Source organism: Narcine bancroftii, chromosome 4, assembly GCF_036971445.1.
Source record: "Narcine bancroftii isolate sNarBan1 chromosome 4, sNarBan1.hap1, whole genome shotgun sequence".
Classification (NCBI taxonomy): domain Eukaryota; kingdom Metazoa; phylum Chordata; class Chondrichthyes; order Torpediniformes; family Narcinidae; genus Narcine; species Narcine bancroftii.
This window is the reverse complement of record NC_091472.1, coordinates 129,563,165-129,586,048: the sequence shown is the minus strand read 5'-3', so window position 1 is coordinate 129,586,048 and position 22,884 is coordinate 129,563,165. Positions and strand designations below refer to the sequence as shown.

Sequence of the window (22,884 nt, the reverse complement as noted above, 5' to 3'; positions counted from 1 at the left end):
GCATCAAGGCCTCTCTTATACTTCACCAAATGACCAGGCCACATTGTTTTCATGCCTAATACCAGTCTCCCAAAGCCAACACCGACAAATATTCTGCTCCAAGCATTAGGTTGGCAAGGGACTACAAGGTACCAGAGAAAACAATTCTATAAAGCATGTAATATGCTGACACTTTGAAACCACTGGCTCATGACTGTTCAAGAAGGAGAGGCAGCACTTGGGAGGGAATGAAAAAGCTCCAGTTCCTTTCTCAGAGCACACATTGCCCATCTCAAACAGAAGGAGTGCACCTCTCCCAAGCTACCTACCAATCTGGTCAATGATCCTTCTTCTTCAGAACTGGGGAAGATTCAGTTTCTAGCTCTAACAAAGGGTCTGTGACCTGAAACATCTCTCACAGGTGCTGGCTGACTCATTTCCAACACTCTGATTTTATTTCAGGCTTCCATTATTTTTGCTTTTCAGTTAATAAATGCAACAACAGTTTAGGTCCTTGTCATTCAACCAGATCATAGTCCCAGCTACACCTGCCTTTCTGTTGTCTATGTGGAGCAATCCTTACTATAAATCAGCTCCTCAACTCTTCCTCCGCTCCACTACTTTGGTGCTGCCTCACTCACCCATGATGAACATTGAACTCCCCTTCCCCTATCCTGTCTCCTTTCCTCCAGCTCTGCATTCACAGGGCCACCCCCTGACCTGATCAATTCTTATCTTTTCTCTCCTGTCCTCCTATCCAGATCCAATAATCACCTTTTGACTGTTGGCATGTACCCCACAACCCACCCTTTCTTCTCTCCTTCCTTAGCCTTTTTATTCAGGCCTCTGTCTGCTTTTTTTTTTGAAGAACGGCTCAGACCCAAAATGTCAGTTATACACCTTAACCTCCCATGGACGCTGCGAGGCCTGCTGAGCTCCTCCAGCATTTTTGTGTTTTTACTACACTCACAGCTTCTGCAGACTTTCATGTTTCACTCCCTCCATTTACTCAGTTTACCTTAATATCTTCCATCAGTTTTCCCCATAACTTTTTAAATTAGAGAGGTTCAACCTAGTTTGGGGCAACACTGTTAGCGTTGGGGTGATATGATTAAGGTGATAATTAGCGCAATACTTTTACAGCGCCAGCGACCCAGGTTCAAATCCGTCGCTGTAAGTTTATACATTCTCCCTGTGTCTTTATAGGTTTCCTCTGGGTGCTCTGATTTCCTCCTACATTCCAAAGACATACAGGGTTAATAGGTTGAATGGGTGTATTTGAGCAGTGTAGGCCTGTGGACCAGAAGTGCCTGTTACTGTGCCGTGTCTCGAAATTATATTAAAATAGTCTGGTCTAACTGGCTTAGCACTGCATTAATTAGCTTGATTGAGCATTTCATTGTAAAAAGAATGCCGAATACACTCGAGCAAATTAATTCAATAATAATTCTGGCCAATATGAAACCCTGGTCCATGTTTGACAAGGCCCGAGAGACTATAGGCCATTTCTTGAGAGCAGACATTCAAGGCAAATTCACAATCATATTCATTCTTTCAGCATTGCTTCCAATAATCTTTGGAAAAAGATCTAGATCTCAAATCAGACACCAAGTTCATGGTTTACCGGGAAGCAGATCCTTGTTCTTCTGTATCCTTTTCAGTTTAAATATTGAAAGAATATTTGAGGGTTTGAGTTCGCTCTTGATTTTTATGTTTTACCTGGACTCTCATTACCTGGAAGGATTGGCAATTCGTGATGTGTAGTAGGAACTGGCTGAATGGTCTGATGGATCTGGATGCCTCAGATGTGTCTGTGCATATTTTGCTATTGGAAAATCAGGGTGACTACAGTGATCAATGTTTAGCAGGTCTCATGGGTAGGAACAAGACTAGAAATGGCACAAATGCTCACTTTAATGATATTAAGCTAAACGACTGGATATTCTGCAAACAAATGCATGAACAATATATGGAAACTTCACATTAATCAGAAAATGAGTCAACGCTTGGTTTTACGAGCAAATGTCATACAGTTTGATTTATATTGATTGCAAAGTTAATGGAAATGCAGTAGCAGGTTTAAAAATGATATCAATTATATAATGAACATACAAGAACAAAAATCAACAGCAAGTTTAAACAAGTCCTCATTTCAACCTTCGAACCACGCAAAGAAAAAACTCAGCCTTTTATCTTCGTCAAATCCATGCAAAACAGGAGTCATGGAGGATCATTGAAAGACAGACAGCCTCCAAAACCATGGTACGTGAACTCCAATATGCAAACGTGCAAGATGAACAAATTGGAAGCCTTAAAGGAAATATTGAAATGGTGAGAGATGTGGAGCTCAGGAGGAGCCAGGCACCTCAGGAGCCACGAACCAAAAATCACATAGAGCCAGTGTTCAAGTTCTTTTTTAAAAATGATAACTAAAGGCTGATTGATTTTTTTTAAATTTCAGAGGGTTGGAACGCAAGAGTCATGGATCCTCTAATTACGCTGGTCCTGAGTCGCACCTCATCTGGAGCAGCGGGTTTGATTTTGAACAGCATACTGTTGGAATAACATGCTGGCTTGTGATGGGAACGGCACAGGTTCATCAGAACGACTTCATTCTTCAACATTTAAACAATATCAAAACAGTTGCATTGACTGGATTTGTAGTTTAAAAGTTATAAAAGGGTGGTTGCATGATTTAATCGAAGAGTTTAAAACAAAACATTAAGCTCTCGGTGAATACAGAAAGAAACATGTTCCTTCGAATAAGGGAATCCAAAGTGGGTGTAATTTTAAACCTGAATTTTTAAAGCTGAGGTAATAGTTATTTTCCATTTCAGGTTTTCATTTAGAACATAATAAAGGTACCTTATATACTCGTGTAACAGCAGATCCCATGTAATAGTCGATTCCCTCCCCCCCACCTTTTTAGCTCATGAATCGTGCATTTTCCTTTTGACTATTATAAAAGTTGACCTCCCTATTATTGGCCCTGACCACCCACCCATCCAAACTCCCAATGCCCTGAATGTAGATCCAAGCCCCCATATGCCCACCCATCCAAGCTCCCAAAATCCTGAACGCCCACCCATCAGAGTTCCTGACACCCCAACTGCAGATCCTTGCCTCAGTTGCCCGCCCATCTGAATTCCTGATACCGTCTGCCCACCCATCAGAGATTCCGACGTTCCGACTGCCCACCCATCTGAGCTCACGACACCCTGATTGTGAACCCTTGCCTCCTCCGCCCATGCATCCGAGTTCAGCTCCCAACACTACAACTGCCTGACCATCCGACCTCTCGACACCCTGATCACAGACCCTCGCCCCAGTCATCTGTCCAACTGAGCTCCCGATGCCCCAGCCAAAGACTCTCTCCTAGGCCCCAGCCACCCACCCATCTGAGCTAACCAGTAGTGCTCACATCCAGTGATGAACTATTTTGAGAGGCTGGTGTTGAAACACATCAATTCTTGTCTGAGTGGTGGCAACTTTGATGAAGGGCTCAAGCCTGAAACATTGTTATCAATCTTTATCTTTGATATATAAAGTATTGTGTTTTTACTACAATCACTGTGTCTGCAGACTTTCGTGTTTCATTCTAAAGCCTCAGACACTGCCAGCAGGAGGTGGCACAAGTTGTTTCTTGTGGCGTTAAGTAAAATGATGCAATTTTTAAATGATGTAATTTCCTCTTTGTACCTTCCTTCCCAATAATGCTCTGAAAAATACAGTAAGAGAGTCCTCTGTAACAGGCATAAGATTCAAGGCCCAGATGTTTATGGTTGGAAGTCCACCCACGAACTTCAAATGTTTTGCTCTTACATGTTAACCGTACAAAAAAAAACACATATAAAGGATCACATCGTGTTTACTTTAAACACACGAGCCCCGCACATTAGTGGCAGGTACATGGTGATGTCTCTCCTGGTCTCATGGGACCAGACTGGGAGGGATATAAAAGGAGGAAACAAATTCGAATAAACGGTCTTTGCTGACTAACCCTGTGCATTCAGTTAGTAGCTCTACCAAAGTAGTCGCTACAATTGGTGACCCCAACTGGAAAATTCAGCCGAAGCTTGAATCTACAGTCGCCGTGGATGAAACAGTAGCAGTTATTGCAGTGGGAGTTCACTTGCCCTCTTCATGGCACAACAGCTGAGGACATGAGGTCTTGACACGTTGTCGGGGCACTGGACACCACTACAGCATCTAAAGTGAGTGAATTTATAGCACCCCCCCCCCACCCCCCACCCCCGGCAGACACCAGTTCCTCCTGGACACACTGGAATTAACCACGCACGAGCTGGGCATGCAGCTTTTGAATATGGAGGGGCTAGGCAACAGGAATCTGTCCAATCTGATGAATGAGATGATCCCGTTAGCAGATGGTCATTTTAATTGCTTACTTTTTGAGACTTTATTCCTGTCAAAGCTCCCAGGTCGCATCTCCATACCAATGGCAAAATGGATTTCTGCCGTCTCCATGATGTAGCCCAGGAGGCTGACAGACTCTATCGTACACCAACGCATACAGGACATTCGCAACTATTTAGTGTGGATAGACTCAAACCAGCATTTGTGGACCTTACTGCCCCATTCACTGCCCCCAAGCCCAGGAGACGAGGGCGTCTGCCCAAGGCGCATACGGCTAGTTCATCTCTTTTGGGTGATAATTCTTGGGGGGGGGGGGGGGCTAGTATAGCGGACCTCTATACTGTCAACACATGAGACCCGCAGATTAGTGGCAGGTACGTGGTGATGTCTTGTGGGACCCAGACATAAAAGGACGAAGCAAATTCAATTAAACAGTCTTTGCTGACTAACCCTGTGCATTCAGACCAGAGTAGTCGCTACAATTTCATCCAGGCGCTGAAGGGGATTACACTGTATTAATAGATTTAAATCTGTTTTAATTGTGGAACCTGGATGAAGAGGTTGTGCAGAGTATTACCCAGTTTTCAGAATGGCATTGTTGAGGTGGATTGAAAGTTTAAGCAAATTGCTTAAGTTGTTATATTCTGAGAAGGAATGAGTCAGAACGTGAGATGACTGTGCAAAGGTTCTTGTTAGATTGTTTGAGTCAATGTATCTGAATGCAAGGAAAGGAGGTTTCTAATTACAATAAACAATTACACAATGGCAAATTTAACTTACTGAGCTTTTCACACAATCCCTCTTTACATTGATCAAGTTTATATTAGTATTCCTTTTTCAGCCTCTGAATGAAACCTGGGAGATTAAGTGCCACATCATAGAAAACATCTCAAAATCTCAAATAATATATAGTCACCTGCTGACTGTTTCCAGCACTTTGAGAGTTTACTTCAGATTTCTAGCATCGGCAGTTTTATGACCTTCAGTAATCTGTTAAGTGAGTCAAAGAGGTTCACAGCCTTGAAGAACACTGTAGATATTTAAACACCTACCAACTCAGTGGAAGCCAGACGCAGATTTTTTTTATTATAAAGGTACTTTCTCTGTGAGACTGTACACAGTTGAGACTGACACTTACTGTCCCATTGAGGCTTTGCCAGGCCAGTTCAATGAAACATGCTGGAGAGTGGAGTCACACATGTAATATCAGATTTTCTTGCCCAAAGAACTGGAAAAGTAGGGTTGCTGTTGGGTCCACAACAAACAGAAGGTGAGCTCAAGTTTGGATTCAGACTTCAGGCCAACTGCACTGTATGTTCAGTGAGAAGCTACAACAGTGCCATATATGCTGGGTTTCATCCTTTCTGTTACTTATATTCTTGAACCTAATAACTAATTTAAAAAAATTAAAATGTAGACGTACAGCTCGGTAACAGGCCCTTCCAGCCCACAAGCCCATGTGGACCAAATACCCCAATTAATCCAAAACTCCATACGTTTGTAGGACAGGAGGAAACCGGAGCACCTGGAGGAAACCTACACAGACACGGGGAGAACGTACAAACTCCTTACAATCAGCACAGAATTCTAACCAAGGTAACGACATTGTGCTAACTGCTGTCTTTCTTTGGCTTGGCTTCGCGGACGAAGATTTATGGAGGGGGTAAAAGTCCACGTCAGCTGCAGGCTCGTTTGTGGCTGACAAGTCCGATGCGGGACAGGCAGACACGGTTGCAAGGTAAAATTGGTGGGTTGGGGTTGGGTGTTGGGTTTTTCCTCCTTTGCCTTTTGTCAGTGAGGTGGGCTCTGCGGTCTTCTTCAAAGGAGGTTGCTGCCCGCCAAACTGTGAGGCGCCAAGATGCACGGTTTGAGGCGAGATCAGCCCACTGGCGGTGGTCAATGGGGCAGGCACCAAGAGATTTCTTTAGGCAGTCCTTGTACCTTTTCTTTGGTGCACCGCTGTCACGGTGGCGAGTGGAGAGCTCGCCATATAACACGATCTTGGGAAGGCGATGGTCCTCCATTCTGGAGACGTGACCCACCCAGCGCTGTACTAACTAAATAAAAGGAAGTAATTCCAGGCTACACGGTATATCAGTGTTCTGTACCTTGAGACTGTGTCAGTTTAGTCACCTGAGCACAAGTACAGCCAAGAATTCCTACACATTGACACTATCAACCTTTGAAGTTCAATAAGAGAACTCTGCCTTTAATAACAACTTTCATTTTTGTACTACTTTTAAGTAAAATGACAGCAAGATACAATCAAATAAAGGCTGACCAAAAGCTCAAGAAAAGGAGATTTTAGGAAGCATTTAAGGAGGAGAGAGACGTAGAGAGGCCTGAGGGATAAATTAGGGCCTTGATTGAAGGCATGAATGCAGTAATTAAAATCAGGATGACTTGGAGAAGCTCAGAAATCTCAGGACAGTCATGTGGCTGGAGGTGGCTACAGAAAATGAAGAACCATGGTCAGGGAAGGCTACTGAAAACAAAGAGGGGAGTGTTATATTGAGTGGCTGCGTCACCAGGAGATCAGTGAGCACGAAGGTGATGGAGTGAGGATCTGGGTGGCAGAGACAATTTAATTGAATAGTAGTTAGTGAAAGGACACACCCAACTCCAGTTCAGCTTGGAGATAAGGTGAGCTAACACAATCACACACAAAAAATCTGAAAACTGCATGGAAGGAAAAGAGCAAAGAAAAGTGGGAAGGATGGAGAATTGAGAGTGAGAAAAGAAGGGGAAAAATGGTGAGTGTGCCTAATGGCTCTCCTTGATGTTAGCAAAACAGTTTGAGGAAAATAAATATGAATGAGCAAAATGTTAAAATGAATCTTCACTTCCAAAAAATACAATGGACACTTTTTCTTCCAGTTCGGCTCTGAAACATACATTTTCTTGAAGATGTTGACATTTTTGAAAGGTATTCATTCAGATATTATATTCAAGTCTAAAAATGTATTAACTAATTTGGTATCAGATTTTTGGCCAACTCCAAGTCAAGCCAGGGAAGCTGACGCACTGGAATTCAACCAACACAAAGCTTTCAAAACTTTAAGCACATTCAACAAAAGCTGACCTGAATAAATATTGAGAAAAAATGTAGTATCAAAACCGCTGTTTCCTTCAATTAATAATATTCAACTTGACCAACAGGACTGTAATGTTCCACCAGGTCACCAACTTTCTACCTTGGGGCAAGGTGGACTGGCCTCAACTTCATTTATAGTGTGAGCCTGCACTTCAGTGAATGGAGGGCTGACTGGGGGGGCTGCTATGTTGTCAGCCAAAGTCCCACATTGGGCAACAATTAATTCCTCAATATAATGGTCCAAAAGGTAATTGATGCAAGTGAACAAAAACACAGCATAAGAGATTCTCCTTCCAAATTAAATAACAAAATAACCCAAGATATTGGACCCAAAAACCCACTTCTTGTACCTTAGTTGCTATTTTCAATGCAAAATGTTACGAATCAGTAATTACCAAAATTGCTTCCTGGTGCCATTTACAGCAGTAATACTGTACTTAAGGTGCGTCTATGAATGGAGATGATGTTGCAACAAACGGTCAACATAAATTGATGTCATTTCATTATCTTTGTGATGTCACAGTTAAAGCTCTGCACTCATTGGGATGACTGTGCAACTTAAAATGCCTGTGTTTTACGCAAACAATAGAAGAAAAATAATCTTCAATGTTTGTATTTTACTGTCCTTTCTAAAAGAAAGACATAGTAAAAGTGTAAGAATACAGTTTTAAATTCATTTATTTTCCTTCTGTGAAAAGTAGCCACACAAATGCTGTCTTTGCAGAATGTGATGAGCAGTGTTAATAATGGCTGCCCAGAGAAAGCTGAGACTTGTGGGAAGAGAAGGTGGGGCGTCTGTTAGAATGCAAAGGAAGGTAATTTCCTGCAACAGATTGCAGACAAGGCCAACTTGATTTATTTTAAAATCGCAAAAGAACGGGAACACATGACAAAGCATCATACCAAATAAGGATGAGAATAAATAAGGATGAGAATAAATAAGGGTAGTGGAAGAAGTAAACAAGGGCGGGCTTTAGGATAAGGATAGGAACAACTTTTAATAGGTTAAACTAACATACCAATTATTCATTTAACTAACCAATTAAACTAACGGAGGAATGGTTATTAACACAAAGAAATGTATAAAAAAAGGTTGTTGAGTATCACTGTGTGTACCTTTCCGAAGGACACCCACTCTTGCAAGAACGTTGAATAAAAAGGTTATATCGCTTCACCTATTGACTCTGTGAAATTATTTAATCAGTGAGCTGTGTTTCTCACACTTCTACATTAATTTAAACAAACCACACAATTTGCTCTTTCATGAGACACCTGTTCACTTTCTATCCAAACTGATTCATCAAAAATAATATAAGCTGAAAAAAGAGCAAAACTAGTTTCAGTCAGTCACTATTTAGAGCAAACTGACCAGTTCATATCAGATATAATTCTTTCTCCAGTTGCAATAGAGGGGTAAGATAGGTAACAATAATCCCTCTTCCGAGATTCTGGCAAACCTGTTGAGCCTTGCTGCATTTTGTGTACATGTCATACCTTGAACACTTTGTTCAAAATGAAAAAAATGCAACATCGAGACTTGCTCAATGCAACTTGCTCAAGAATGTCATTTGAATCCATCTTGTCGCACACCGATAAATTGTGAACAAAATGTTTACCTCTGCTTTTAAATTAAACATGGTGGTCATCATGAAGATGGTCCAAGACCTGACTTCTAATCTGCAATTTGAATCAAAACAAAGCAAATTCAGCTGAGGGGACATTTTCTCAAATTCATGAGATGGGCATTGAAGCAAACTTCAAATTAGATGTCACAAACCTTTTGAGCGAGTACAGAAGGTGGGAAAATTAAGCTGAGGTGAATGGAAAGTGGAAACCTGCCATCAGATCAGGTTAATAAACTTTACTAAACATGGGATGCATTCTGATGGAGTCCACACAGCAATCCGTGAAGTTCAACATCTCTCTGAGAGCCTGAGCTGTCTCAGGTTTATTACACTGCACTGCTCTGCTCTGCTCCATTCTCTCACTCTCTTCCTGATGCAAATTAAACATGCTAAAACAACTTGACTAGTCATTTCCTCCTTCGCCTCTAGTTCGCCTTCCTCTAGATCTTATCTGCCCAAACTTGTTTTTGTGAGGGACAGTATCCTCTTTGCCTTTGACAACATTCCTGCAAAGGAACCTGGGATGTTTCTGAAACAATAGAGGTGACAGACATGGAAGCTGGTTGCGCTTTATACTCCACAGGCACTGCAGTTCAAAGCACCCAAAAGGAAGCCAAGAAACAGCACTTCATCTTCCTGTTCACATATCACAGTCTACTGTCCCAGCACATGGTGGTAATTTAATTGTAGTTGGTGCATCTTATGTGCCCATTTGATTGCAGCCAGGAAGAATTTCAGTGCCTCCGTACACTGTAATTGCGTATGCAGCAATAAACACTGAATTCAGCAACTGCAGCTGATAATCACTTTCTGCCTGGTTTCCATCAGTATTTGCTTGCGATGATTTGGCTGTTAATATGGAAAGTGGGGTCACAGGTGGATAGGGTTGTAAAGAGAGCTTTCGGCACATTGGCCTTCATAAATCGAAGTGTATAGGATTTGGGATGTGTTAGGTCTGCTTTGTTCATGAATGAGTGAGACAAACACCAGACTGAGTCGAAATCAGGGTTCTTTGTTCTTTATTACCGGATTGTAACACTTGCGACTAACAATGTTAGTCGGAGAATGCATTCTGCCGTTATCAGCAAAATGGTGATTTTTTATACCCTTGGATACATGCTTAGAACATCATCATATCATTACTTGTCCAATGACTAAAACTGTTGCTATCCTTTCCCTGCTAGCTTCCTGCCTCTCAATCCATCAATGTCTCTCTTATCTTGTAAGTACAAGGATGCATTCACATCTTGTTACAGCCCTGTACAGGGTAACTCCTTACACATTCCCATCTCATGATGTTTTACCTTACAGATGTTATGGTAAAGTTGTACAAGACACTGGTGAGACCAAATTTGGAGTATTGTGTGCAGTTTTGGTCACCCATCTACAATAAAGATATCAATATCAGTACGATTGAAAAAGTGAAGACTTACTACTATGTTGCCAGGACTTGAGGAACTGAGATACAGGGTTAGGACTTTATTCCCTGCAGTGTAGAAGAATGAGGGAAGATTTGATGGAATAAAAATAAGGGGGAATTTCTTCACAGAGAGTGGTTGAACAAGCTGGCAGCTGAAGTGGTGAATGTGGGCTCATTTTTAATATTTAAGCAAATTTGGACATGTACATGGATGGGAGGGGTATGGACTCGGTGCAGGCCAGTGAGACTGGGCAGAATAATATTTTGGGACAGACCAGAAGAACTGAAGGGCCTGTTTCAGTTCTATGGTTCTAATATTCACAACTTCTCCATATCATACTTAGGTTTCCTTTCCTTTTCCTACTCCCCATCATTCTAGTCGATATCTAATCACTTCTGCCTTCCAACCTGTCAAAGGTTAGCCGTTCCATTCACCTCAGCTTAATTTTGCCACCTTCTGTACTCGCTCAAAAGGTTTGAAGCTTGCTTCAATGCCCACAGATGTGATTGGATCTAATGATTGGACACAATGCATATTCCATCTGTTTAACTATGGATAATGCTAGGGTGATTATTCAATGAAAAGAATTATCCTAACTGTATTTAGAGGGGTGCAATATGGGTTACTGTAGAAAATAGATTCTTCCGACTTGCTAGGATATCAGCTTACAACAGAACCCCGACATAACTCAGGGACTACCTGGATACACAAAATAGGCACAAATACATCCAGTAGGGATTTCAGTAAAATGACAGCCAAAAGTTTGGTTAGAATGTGGAAATTATAAGGAATAAAGGAGCAAGCAAGAAAAGACCCATTTCAGGGAAAGTGTGATAAATCCAAGGGAGAAACAAATTATTGGAATGAGAGGGGTGTGCTAAAAAGAACCAGAAGGAACTGGTCTAATTCCCTGCATGGCAATGTTTATGTTATACTGTGCAAATTCAAAAAAAAAGCAAATCATAAAACTTGATGATCTTAAACATGAACTTTGACAAGAATTTTTGTCAACTTGTCCTCATTTCACACAAATATGCACAGAAATTCTGTTTTTTTTCTAATACCCTGAGAACAAAGAAATGACGTAAAAACACAACACACAAGATTTCAATCATCTTCATTGCAACTCGTCTTATTCAGACAGGTATCAGGAGTAGCCACCAGCCAAACTGCACTGGGCACCTATCTCTCCAGCTGTAGTCTCACCTTTGTGTTTTGTTGCTTTGCACTGGCAACCAATTAAATCACTGTTTATAATCTACACTCCTGTTCTCAAATCTCTCCTTGGCCTCTCTTCTCCATCTTTGTCTTATGATTTTCAGACCTGCAATCCTCCAAGATATCAGGCATGTTAATCAAAATTAATTGCTCTGGTAGTGAAGCAGAGGGACACTTGCCTTCATCAGTCAAGGCACTGAATACCATGGTTGGGCTGCATTTGGAATATTGTGTGTAGTTTATGTCACTTAGCTGTAGGAAGGATATTATTATATCATTGGAAAGGATACCGAAAAGATTTACAGGGTTGTTGCCAAGATTTGGGAAGTTCAGTTATTGTGAGAGACTGGAAAAGCGAGGCCCGTTTTCATTAGACTGTGAGAAGTTGAAAGGGGATCTACTGAGGACCATAAAATCAGGAGGGACATTGGTGAATAGTGGCCATCTGTTTCCTGGAGTAGGAGAATCAAAGGCTAGAGGGTATAAGTCAAGAGTGGGATTTAGGAGGGGAATGAATGAACAGTTCTTCACTCAGAGGGTGGTGGGCACATGGAATGAGGTGCCAGATGACATAGTAGAGGCAGATACATTAGCTTCCTTTAAAAATACTTGGATAACTACATGGACAGGAAGGATTGGAGGGAAATTGGTCTCATTTTTTTTGTTGTTTGGCGGGGACAAGCCGGGATGATGATTCTAGAAATCCTACCTTAAATCTCTGCCTTTATCTCTCCATATCTTCCATTTCATATTACATTAAAATGTTTGCTGAACTATTTTTCTGCCAATTTCCAAATTGCTGCCTGCCTTTGTTCCTGTTCCAAGTGACACCTATAAACAAGCCATTTTGCTTATTATTAAGCCTTGGATCAAGTCAAGTCAAATCAAGTTTATTGTCATCTGATTGCACAAGTACAGCCCTATGAAACAGGATTCTCTGGTCCTCAGTACAAAACATGCAGACAAACAATACATATGCAGGACAGGTATTCTCATGCATACAATAAATACTGTTTCAGAAATATGAGAGCCTCAGATGGCTAATGTGAGGAGTTCATTTGGTGGTTCAGCATTCTCACTGGTTGTGGGAAGAAGCTGTTCCCCAGCCTGGTGGGGCTGGCTCTGAAACACCTGTAAGATTTTGTATGCCCTCTTCAGATAATGATCCCAGTGAATCACATCAATTGCAGGGGTGGAGGATGGTGGTAGAGGAAAATACCAATGATCCTCTCTGCCACGATCCTGTGGATTGACCTCTGATTCATTTCTCTGCAGCAACTGTACCCACAGGTGCTCTCAATAGAGCTCTTGTAGAAGAGTGGCCGGTCGCCTTGCCGGCTTCAGTCTTCTCAGGAAATGCAGCCACTATTGCGCCTTCCTGACAAATGAGGATGCTGTGTGCCTCTCCACTGGAGTTATTGACGTGTAATGGAGGGTAGTCTTTAAAAGTCATTGAAAAGTGTCCTTCAAAGGCCAGCACTCATCACCATTTAGCACCATTTTGTTGAACTCCTGCCATCTCAAACATTGTATGATAACAGAGGCATCCCTGATAAATCTGTGTGTTCCACAGCATCACTGCAAGCCATGCTTCATCGAGCCTCGATGTTATGAATAGCAGGAGCTGAATACCCCTGCTAAAATGGAGGGCTTTGTCAGAAGTCCCCAGAATCAATTTTGCTTGCCTCTGAGGAAGTTCTTAAATTTCAAAAAGGACTTTTCAGGAACTGAAACACAAATCATTCCATGAATATTTTTTTAATTTTAGTGGCTATTTTGCATCTATTTATAGAGACAAATTTGCACATGCTTCACAGGCGAACACTTAACTATCACTGGTCTCAGTTTGTGAATCCATTTTCTATGATAGTCTACTTCAACAAGACGAGGACATAGAAGCAAAGGCTGTCTTTCAGGCTCGGAGACAGCCAGCTGCAGATGGATTATGCTGCAATACCAACCAATCCAGCAGCATTTCTGTTGTGTCTTTTACAGCCTTAAGGTGGGTCCAGAACATTCCATCCGTGGGTGAAAATACAGCTCTTGCACTATCACCTCAGAACTTGCAAAACATGAGTGAAAGCGTCATCCTTGATTTCAAGGAGGCGCTGAGAATAAATGGCCAGAGCATGTGCAAGAAACACCAGTGTTAATAGTAAAATAAGCCCCACCTGCCAAATCAATCACCCTTGATATCTAGCACTTCCTCTGCTACCTGACAAGGTCCCACATTGGCTTCATCTGGCAGTGGCAGCAAGTCATCCTTAAACTCAAAGGCTGAAACAATATATACAAAAATCAAAATGCTAAGACTCAGTAAGGATGAGCAAAACGATAACTACTTATTTCAGAAACAGGCATTTTAACTGTTGTGTGGACATGTTGATATGCCTTTTTCTGAAACTTAATCTTCCAGGGTTAAAGTTGCCCTGGGATGGATGGCCTTTTTATTTTCTCCTGCCATCTGCTGGTAGGAATATGCATTGCAGTATGTAGAAAACAGCATTCAGGTGCTGGCAGACAGTTCAATCTTCTGCCTGACAAGCCTTTTATTTCAGTAATTTGTGGCAGGGTTTAAAGAAAGAAACATGCCAAACTTTTATGCCTGTTGGGAGAAGAGGCAACACAAAATATGGCAGCATTGCGGGAGCTGCTGTAATGGCAGCACTGCTTCTGGTGCAGACCTAGGAGAGCGAAGGCAGAGCACTGCTTCAAAGGGTTCAACCACCTGTTCTTAATGTTTATGGCTCAGTACTGGCTTTAATCAGCCTGTTAAAGGAGCCAATGGCATTTTATTATAAAATCCTGCAACTATGAGATTTGTTCCCAAGATGATGGGCGACACCTGTGCTCAGCAGCAGCGATGAGGGGTTGTAGACTCCATGAAATAGTGGACTGGCACAGGGCACCAGAAACAGAGAGAACACCCCCCCCCCCCACCCCCCACAATGAGAAAGAGCAGCAAATGAGGCAACTGTACAGGACAGTGGCCACGGCAGCAGACCAGTGAGGGGCTTAGTGACTGAAGGACCCACACAGGATGAGGATTTCCATGCCAGATGATCAGGAATGTCCTCCTTCTTCAATCATCGTGGCTTTCCCTCTACCACCATCAACTCGGTGCTCACCCGCACATCTGCCCTGGTCCCCTCCAGGGCTATGTGCAACAGGACAGGATTTGTCTCATCCTTACCTTCCAACCCACCAGCTTCTACATCCAACACATGATGTTCCACTATTTCCATCACGAGACACATATTCCATTCTCCACCTTCTGCAGGGTCTGTTCCCTCCATGACTTGCTTGCCCACTCCTCCCTCCCCACCAATTGTCCCTGTGGTACCTACCCCTGTGACCGCAGGAGATGCTCCACTTGTGCCCACACCTCCTCCCTCATCACCATTCGGGGCCCCAAACAGTCCAAGTGAATTTTACTTGTGAATCTGCAGGGGTCATCTACCACTTCCAGTGCTCATATGGTGGTCTCCTCTACATTGGAGACTGGGAGATCACTTTCTTAAGCACCTTGGCTCTGTCTGCCGCAATAGCGTAGATCTCCCAGTGGGCACCCATTTCAATTCTCCATCTCAATTCCCCATCCCACTGCTTGTCTGTCCATGGTTTCATTTACTTCCAGACTGAGACCACCCACAAAATGGAGGAACAGCACCTCATCTTCTACCAGGGCACCCTCCAACCGGATGACAATAATATCAACTTCACTGGGATTCGTTAAAATCCTCCCCCCTCACTTCTTCCCCCGTCGCCTTCCCTGAGCTCTGTCTCTCCCTTCCCTGTTTCCTTTCACACAAACATGATAACTTCTTACCTCATCCCTATCATATCCAATTAACACCTTTTGTTGGTCTGGATTCCTCCCCCAGCCAGCATTATATGAATTCCAAGGCTTTCTGAAATTTCCTGCTTCTGGCTCATTCAGCTTATTCCCTGAAGAAGAGCTGAGGCCCAAACCGTCAGCAATATATAATTGCTTTTTTGGACTCTGAAAGACATCCCAAGTTCCTGCAGCATTTTGGTGTATTTTTACTACAATCACAGCATCTGCAGACTTTCGAGTTTCACTTTTGTTACACAGACAAAGATTCCTTGCACTGAGGTGGAAAACTAGTATCAATTTTCTACGTTGCATTGGAGTTATTATCTATTTATAGTGCCCCAATTATGTACCAGTTCATAACCACAGAGTGAGATCATTGGTTTCAATCAATGACCAACAGCAATGTAGAAAGGATTTGGGGCTCACTGGCTCTTTCCAACAGCTATCAGGCTCTTGAACCTCCCATTGGTGCACTAATCAGGGACTGCTCTGACATCACAAATGAACTAGCTGCACTGTTGTAAGGTCACTATTTTTGCACAAGGGCAGTAGTTCTCAAACTTTTTCTTTCCACTCACATACCACCTTAAGTAATCCCTTACTAACCACAGAGCATCTATGGCATCCTATGGATTGCTTAAGGTGGTATGTGAGTGGAAAAAAAGTGAGAATCACTGCACTAGTATAACTGAATATTTATCTAGTGCAATACAGAAAAGTGTAGTTTTTTTAATTCAATTTAATTCAATTGTAGTTGTTTTATTATTTTTCTTTGACAAAGTACCTATTTACAGTGACTAAGAATTTCAGGGCATATGTACATTCTACAATGTACATGACAATAAATTCATTATCATTGAGACATATATTACCAATATAATAAACAGGTATAAAGTACAATAAGATAACAAATTTGATGGCAACAAACACCCAAAAATTTATTTAAAAAATTCCACTGTAACAAAAATCCTATTGGTGGTGTGAGAAGGGGCTCAAGTTGACTAGCCCAGTCCTGCTGATGGTCAGTGGTTAGTAAATTGGGTGAAAAATGGTTGTGAACCACTTACTTATCGAAACAACCTCTCAATAATCTTAACAAGGACAAGAGTGTCCCACTCATTTCTGAACTGCCTTCTCTTTCCCCAATTAACAAATGGATGAGAAGACATGCTTTCCACTAGCAACAACTCTGAGCAAATTCTCAGGACAAGTGCAAGTTATAGTGGATTTATTTTTGTCGGAAATATTGCACTTTGGGAGGAAACCCACATCAAAGTTACTTTCTGAATTCTTTAGTGACAGCTATTAAGTCTATTTCAAATATATTCTGTGCTAGAAGAGAATCTTACTCCTTAAATTATTGACACTCCTCTTTTCCAAAAGATATGAATCCGTTTCTTGCACTTAAACTGTGTAATTCTGCAGATATTTTTGATCTTTGGCATCTTGTTCAGCTTGTAATACTCGATAACAATGTTAACAGAATACTATAGCAGAGAAACATCCACACAAATACATTTCCACAGTAATAACACTGGGCACTGTCATTGATGCAGATGGCTGTGCCCATAGCTGTATCAATTGCCCATTCACCCACAACAGCATAACCAATATCACCCACAAACTGTAGCAGCACGGATGAAGAACTCGTCAACATCAGCACCCGCTGTTGCCTCATGTGGCATTGACAGCGTAGCCCATTTCCAACCCTGACAACAGTATCACACCAAAGGTTTCTTACTGCTTTGTGGACTTGACATTTCTGCTGTTGTACTTCATGTCGCAAGAGAGTTTTCTTCTGACTTTGTTTCTTGGTCTTTGAAGGCAACTGAATCATGTCCCCGATTTTCCTCCTCATGCTCTTGCGGAACTCCACACCTTGCTCCTTTTGTACTTGCTGGGAATCCTGTCACGTTAAATTATGTTAAGCATCGGAGGAAAATTTAATTGAAGCTTTCTATTTAAGCCAAATCTTGATGTATAAACAGTATCTGTCAGTCTTATACCATTAACCGATAAAAGTTAGGGAAAGGCAGGCACAACTTATACATCATTACTTGGTCCTCCCTTGTTACTCTTCACTGCATAAAACATCAGATTCTCTGGTGAAGCAGGGACATTCAAAACTGTAACAAACACCTAATGTCACACCATGAAAGTAAGAGAAGGGAGGGAGGGGTGGAATAAAGACCATTACTACCTGTGTTTATTGTCCTCTGATCCACAGGTTCATATGCAGAAACTATGAGAGACACACCACACTGCAATAGAAATCCTGACTGGGATTCATTTTCCCCATATATATGTCAGAGCAGTTCATGCTCTTATCTGCAGCACAGACGGATTTTGAAACGTCTGGGAAGACAACTAAACAAGGCTTTTGCAGAGAATCTTGTTCTCAAAGTAAAGATATTCAAAGGCCTTGAGTTTTGCAAAGTACAAGATTTTAATGTATTTATACTACATACAGGTACACAATCCTTTACCGGACATCTAAAATCCAGAAAGCTCCAAAATCCGGCAAGTGGGGAGAGAGATGGCAACGCGAGTCAGGCGGGCGGGGGGGAACGGCAGAGTGAGTTGGGCAGGCGGGGGGGGGGGGGAAAAGGAGATGGCAGAGTGAGTCGGGTGGGCGAGGAGGGGAGAGACGGCAGCACGACTGGAAGGGGGTGGAGGTGGATAAGGCAGCACAATTCGGGTGGTCTTAAATCTGGCTTTCCGAAATACAGAAAAATCCAAAATTCAGAACACACTGTCCCCCAAGGGTTCCGGATAAAGGATTGTGTACCTGTATAGGTGAATGCAGTAGATTGCTAAATTTTATACCAGTTTCAGTCTCAAGCAAGATCAATCAAAGTTTTACCAATACTAAGAAAATGTTATCCTGCCTCCTTTGAGTAATGACGTTAAAATACTTTGTCTAAATAGTTATGATTCCAAGAAAATGTACTCACCATCTTATCCTCCATTGTTGATGGCAATCCATGCTTTGAAATTTCCATGCCATGACGTTGAAACCAGTCCAGTGAGGACCTCCTTCTTCCTTTATGATTCTTGGAGTCTGCTGACGAGCTTTCTTGGTTCATTGAAAGGCTTTCCATTTTATTGTGTGCCTTGTAAATCTCAAAATGTCTTGACTTCTTAATCTCTGGATCAGAAAGATGGTCGTCTTTTGGACAGTCCTTCAAAGTCCTAGAATAATTCTGATCAGAATGTTCTCTATAGCCTGCAGGTCTGCTTTCCATATCGGTATGCTGTACATCATCAACTGGCATCTCAACACACCTTTCTTTCTCCAATACAGTATGTGAACCAGCATAAAGGGGCCTCCTCAAATTGACCAAATAGTCCAAGGTACTGTTTTTAGCATCCAGGTCATGATCTCCCAGTGCTCGATTTGAATTGTCAACCTGAACAGGAGTGACCGACCTTCCCTCCACAATCCTGTCCTTCCTGCTGCTTGGCATTAACTCCCACTGGTCATCCTTTCTAGGTGTTCCTCTGTCTCTGCCAAGCAGCTCAGGCTGTTGCAGTTCACAGCACCCGGCGTAGGCTGAAGATGGTCTGCTTTTCCTTTGCTCACGCTTGGGCCGTCTGATTACATTGGCCACTGGGGTGGTGTTGCCATCCATTTCTCTTCTTTGTTCAACCTCCAACTTCTGCCTAGTTGAGCAAACCTCATTCTTTCTCAAGTCATATTCACAGTAGACTGACGATGGCCTGCTTTCTCTCTTCTCTTCTTTGGTGCGCCTTTTCAAATCAGTGTCTGTACCATCAAAAACATCTCTTGCAGATTCTCCATCGTGACCCTTCTTCCTTTGCTCATTTCTCTGAGAGGTCTTCACTTCTTCAGAAAATGGGGATAAGGCTTGTTGAATTTTTACATCAGGATCTGTGCCACTGATTGGTTTTGAACCAGATAACTTCTGCAGGACATCTGCAGGTGTTGACGATTCTTTCGTGTAATCAGCCATCAAAGCATCAAGATCAAGGATACTATTGCGATGCAAAGGCTTTTTAATAAGCTTATCAGAAGTGCTTCTTCTTTTACCTGAAGGAGATGCTTTTCCAAAGTCTGGATTAGCAGATTTTGGCAATTTTGGAATACTGTGTTCATCGTCGTCCTTTTGAAGAGTTTTGGTATGATCGCTATCTTTTTTATCAAGGTAATGAGACATTTTTGATTCTTCATGTTTTCTTTCTGAATTTTCTTTTCTGTATTCTGCCATTAAAGCATCAAGGTCTAATACATTATGGCTTTTATGTTGCAAACTGCTCCTGGTTTTTCTTGATTGCTCAATATCTGCTGTTTTAGACATTTTCACAGGTGGAGTTACATGGGTTTTTTCTGAAGCTTCATCCTTTCCATTTGTCCATGGCTTGGATAGGAACTCTTCAGACAACAAAGTTGATTTTGGCTTTTCTGGACTGGAATTCCTGGGATCATCTTCGGAGTCCACTTCAGAAAAGCTGTCTGACCTTCTATCAGCTGAAACACATGTATAACTGTGTTTTTTGTAGCTAACCTCAGGTGAAAAATCAAACACTTGATCAGCTGCTAAAGAAGCCTTCTGACTTTTCTCAACCCTTCCTGCCTTTGGATAGGCCTTCCAAAAGAATTCTGAAGTTGCGCCATCTTGCAACCAAAGCCGAGTGGCCTTACCTGCCTCAGTATCATCCTTACTCTTTTGATGTTTCACATCCCTGGTTCCAGCAGAGGGCAGCAACTCCCGCGTGGTCGAGTCAACACTTTTTCTCAAGTCAATATATCGAGAGCTGCCCTTTGACACCAATACATCTGTGTTAGTGAAGGAGCTATGCCGAGACACTTTCAATTGTTTCTTTCTGAATTTATCAGAGGCCATTACTGCTGAGTTTAGCATCCTTTCTGGGGAATGCTGAATGTGGATGGCATTCAGCATCTCAACATTGATTTCAGAATTTGGTGCCATTGAGGGCGTCTCTAATAAAGAGCTGTTCAGAGATGGATGTGGCCGATTCCAGCGTCTCCTTAAATTGCCAACATTTTCTTCCAGTTTTTCTTGATCAGTCACAAGATGTGACTTCCTCATGCTCCCTGTCCCAATCTTATCTTCAGATGATGTAGGGAGTGAGGGACTGGTTGCTTTCTTGCTTACTTTTGGCGAGCAACCAACCTTAGCATCCCTCGCAGGTACCAGTGAACTGGAAACATTTTGTTCAGTCATCTTTGAAGACTGCCTGAAATCAGATTGTTCTGTTTCAAAGTAAATCTTCTCTTTCCCTATTGAAGATGTAGCCTCAAGCTGGAAAGGTTTTGTTTCCTTGGAATCTTGCTCATTGTGCATTTTCATAGCCGTATAACTCTTCAAACTCGATTGTGAAGTTGATACTGACATTTTCTCTTCATCAAAGCAGGTATTTACTGAGTCGGAGAAACCTTCCAACTTCACCAATTCTGGCACTTTATGGCATTGGGGATCATTTTCAACTATAACTACTCTTACAGGCTTTACAAGTGAATGACAATCCAATGGTTCAGGGACACTTTCCTGGCCCTCTGAACTACAGGAACCAACTTTGGAAAGTGAAGCAACACCACGAGGCACTTTGGTCTCATTTACTTGGCTCTTCATTTCCTTCTTCCTGACAAAACTTTCTCGCCTGCTAATTTTCTCATCTATGGTCTCTTTGTCCAAAGCTTTGCTCACTTTCTTCACTGATTTGTCCCTGCTCCATAGAAATTCAGTGTCAGTCTCCATCATGCGTAAATGTCCTTTCTCTACCTGAAACACATGTAGAGAGCAGAAATGATCAAGAAGAAACTGGATTGATGAAATCTGATGCTTTTCGATAAGCAGGTGTTAAAGAATGCACATTTCAGGTTTGAGACCTGATGCAATTGGCTCAACCTGTAGGCTTCAACAAAAAGTGGTGAGGTGGGAAACATCGAGGAGAGGTGTTGGCTGTCTTGTTGCACCTCTTTGGGATCTTTATTTGGGCAAAACATTTAGAAATATCAAAGTTTGGGTACAGCATTTAAAAACAGAAGAAATATCGAAGCACTTTGACTGGGCTGATAAAGTAGTTAATAAGGCAAATGGTGTGCTGGCTTTCATTAGTAGAAGATTGAGTTCAAGAGCTGCAAGGTAATGTTGCAGCTCTACAAAATTATAGTTAGACTATCCTTAGAGTGTTGTGTTCAGTTCTGGCTGCCTCATTATAGAAAGGATGTGGAAGCTTTCGAGAGCATGCAGAAGAGATTTACCACGATATTGTCTGAATTGGAAAATGTGTCTTAAGAGGAAAGGCTGAGTGAGCTGGGAGTTTTCTCTTTGGAATGACGGAGGATGAGAGGTGATAATAGATTATAAGAGCCATAGACAAAGTAGATAATCAGCATCTATTCCTCAGGGCAGCAATGGCCAATACCAGAGGTCAACTGTTTAAAGTGAGTGGCAGAAAGTTTAAGGGAGATGTCAGAAGTAAGTTCTGCTCCCCACCACACCACCCCCCCCCCCCCCAACAGACTGGTGCCTGGAATGCATTGCCAGGAGCAGAGGCGGAGATTGGTACAATAGGGACATTTAAAAGACTCTGAGATTGGCATATGGATGTAAGAAAAATTGAGGAATGGAGGATTATGGGTAATGAGGATTAGATTGTTGTGGAGTAGGCTTACATAGGACAGCACAACATCAATGGCCAAAAAGCCTGTTCTCTGAGTCAAACATTAGTTAACAGACGTCACCATAGTGAATGATTGTACGATCATTCCACTTCAAAAATGGTGGGAAGCATGATTAGCATTAGTTCGAGCAACGCTATTACACCACCAACAACCTGGGTTTGAATCCAGCAGTGTCTACAAGGAGTTTATACATTATCTCGATGTCTACATGGGTTTTTCCTGGATGCTCCCATTTCCTCCTACCCTCCAAAAAAAAAACATATGGGGGTTCAAGGTTAATTTGGGTGGCACTGGCTCGTGGGTTAGAAGGGCCTGTTTCTGTGCAGCATGTCTAAATTTATTAAATTTATAAATCCAATGAATGAACCAAGGGATTGCCATTTAACTCATGAACAAGATGTGCACAATCCTGTGAAGTTCACCCTTAAGTGCCCACCATGGCAGTTCTTTTGGTTCCAGCAACAGTGGAGATCAAGTCACCTATTTTCAACTCAGGATGGATGCAATTTTGAAAGGAAGTTACAGATGGAGCTATTCTCAAAGACTGCTGCAGTTGTAATTAACAACTGGTAGGAAAGGCAAAGGGAAACTAATTCCACTCGCGGAGGAAGATGGAACAAAAGATAAAGGATCCAAAAATTATTGTTTAGACTATCAATTCATTT

General features: G+C 42.1%; 1 protein-coding gene across 1 annotated transcript in view; it reads right to left on the bottom strand.

The window, feature by feature from the left end:
• The window catches only part of LOC138761154 (uncharacterized protein KIAA1671-like), a 245,816-nt gene that overhangs the window by 118,107 nt on the left and 104,825 nt on the right, over nucleotides 1-22,884 (bottom strand). Inside the window, exons 4-5 of the mRNA XM_069932843.1 lie at nucleotides 18,504-21,314; nucleotides 17,291-17,455 (exon numbers count right to left, since the gene is read on the bottom strand). Coding sequence (XP_069788944.1) covers nucleotides 17,291-17,455; nucleotides 18,504-21,314 — 2,976 coding nt within the window. The remainder of the gene's footprint in view (nucleotides 1-17,290; nucleotides 17,456-18,503; nucleotides 21,315-22,884) is intronic.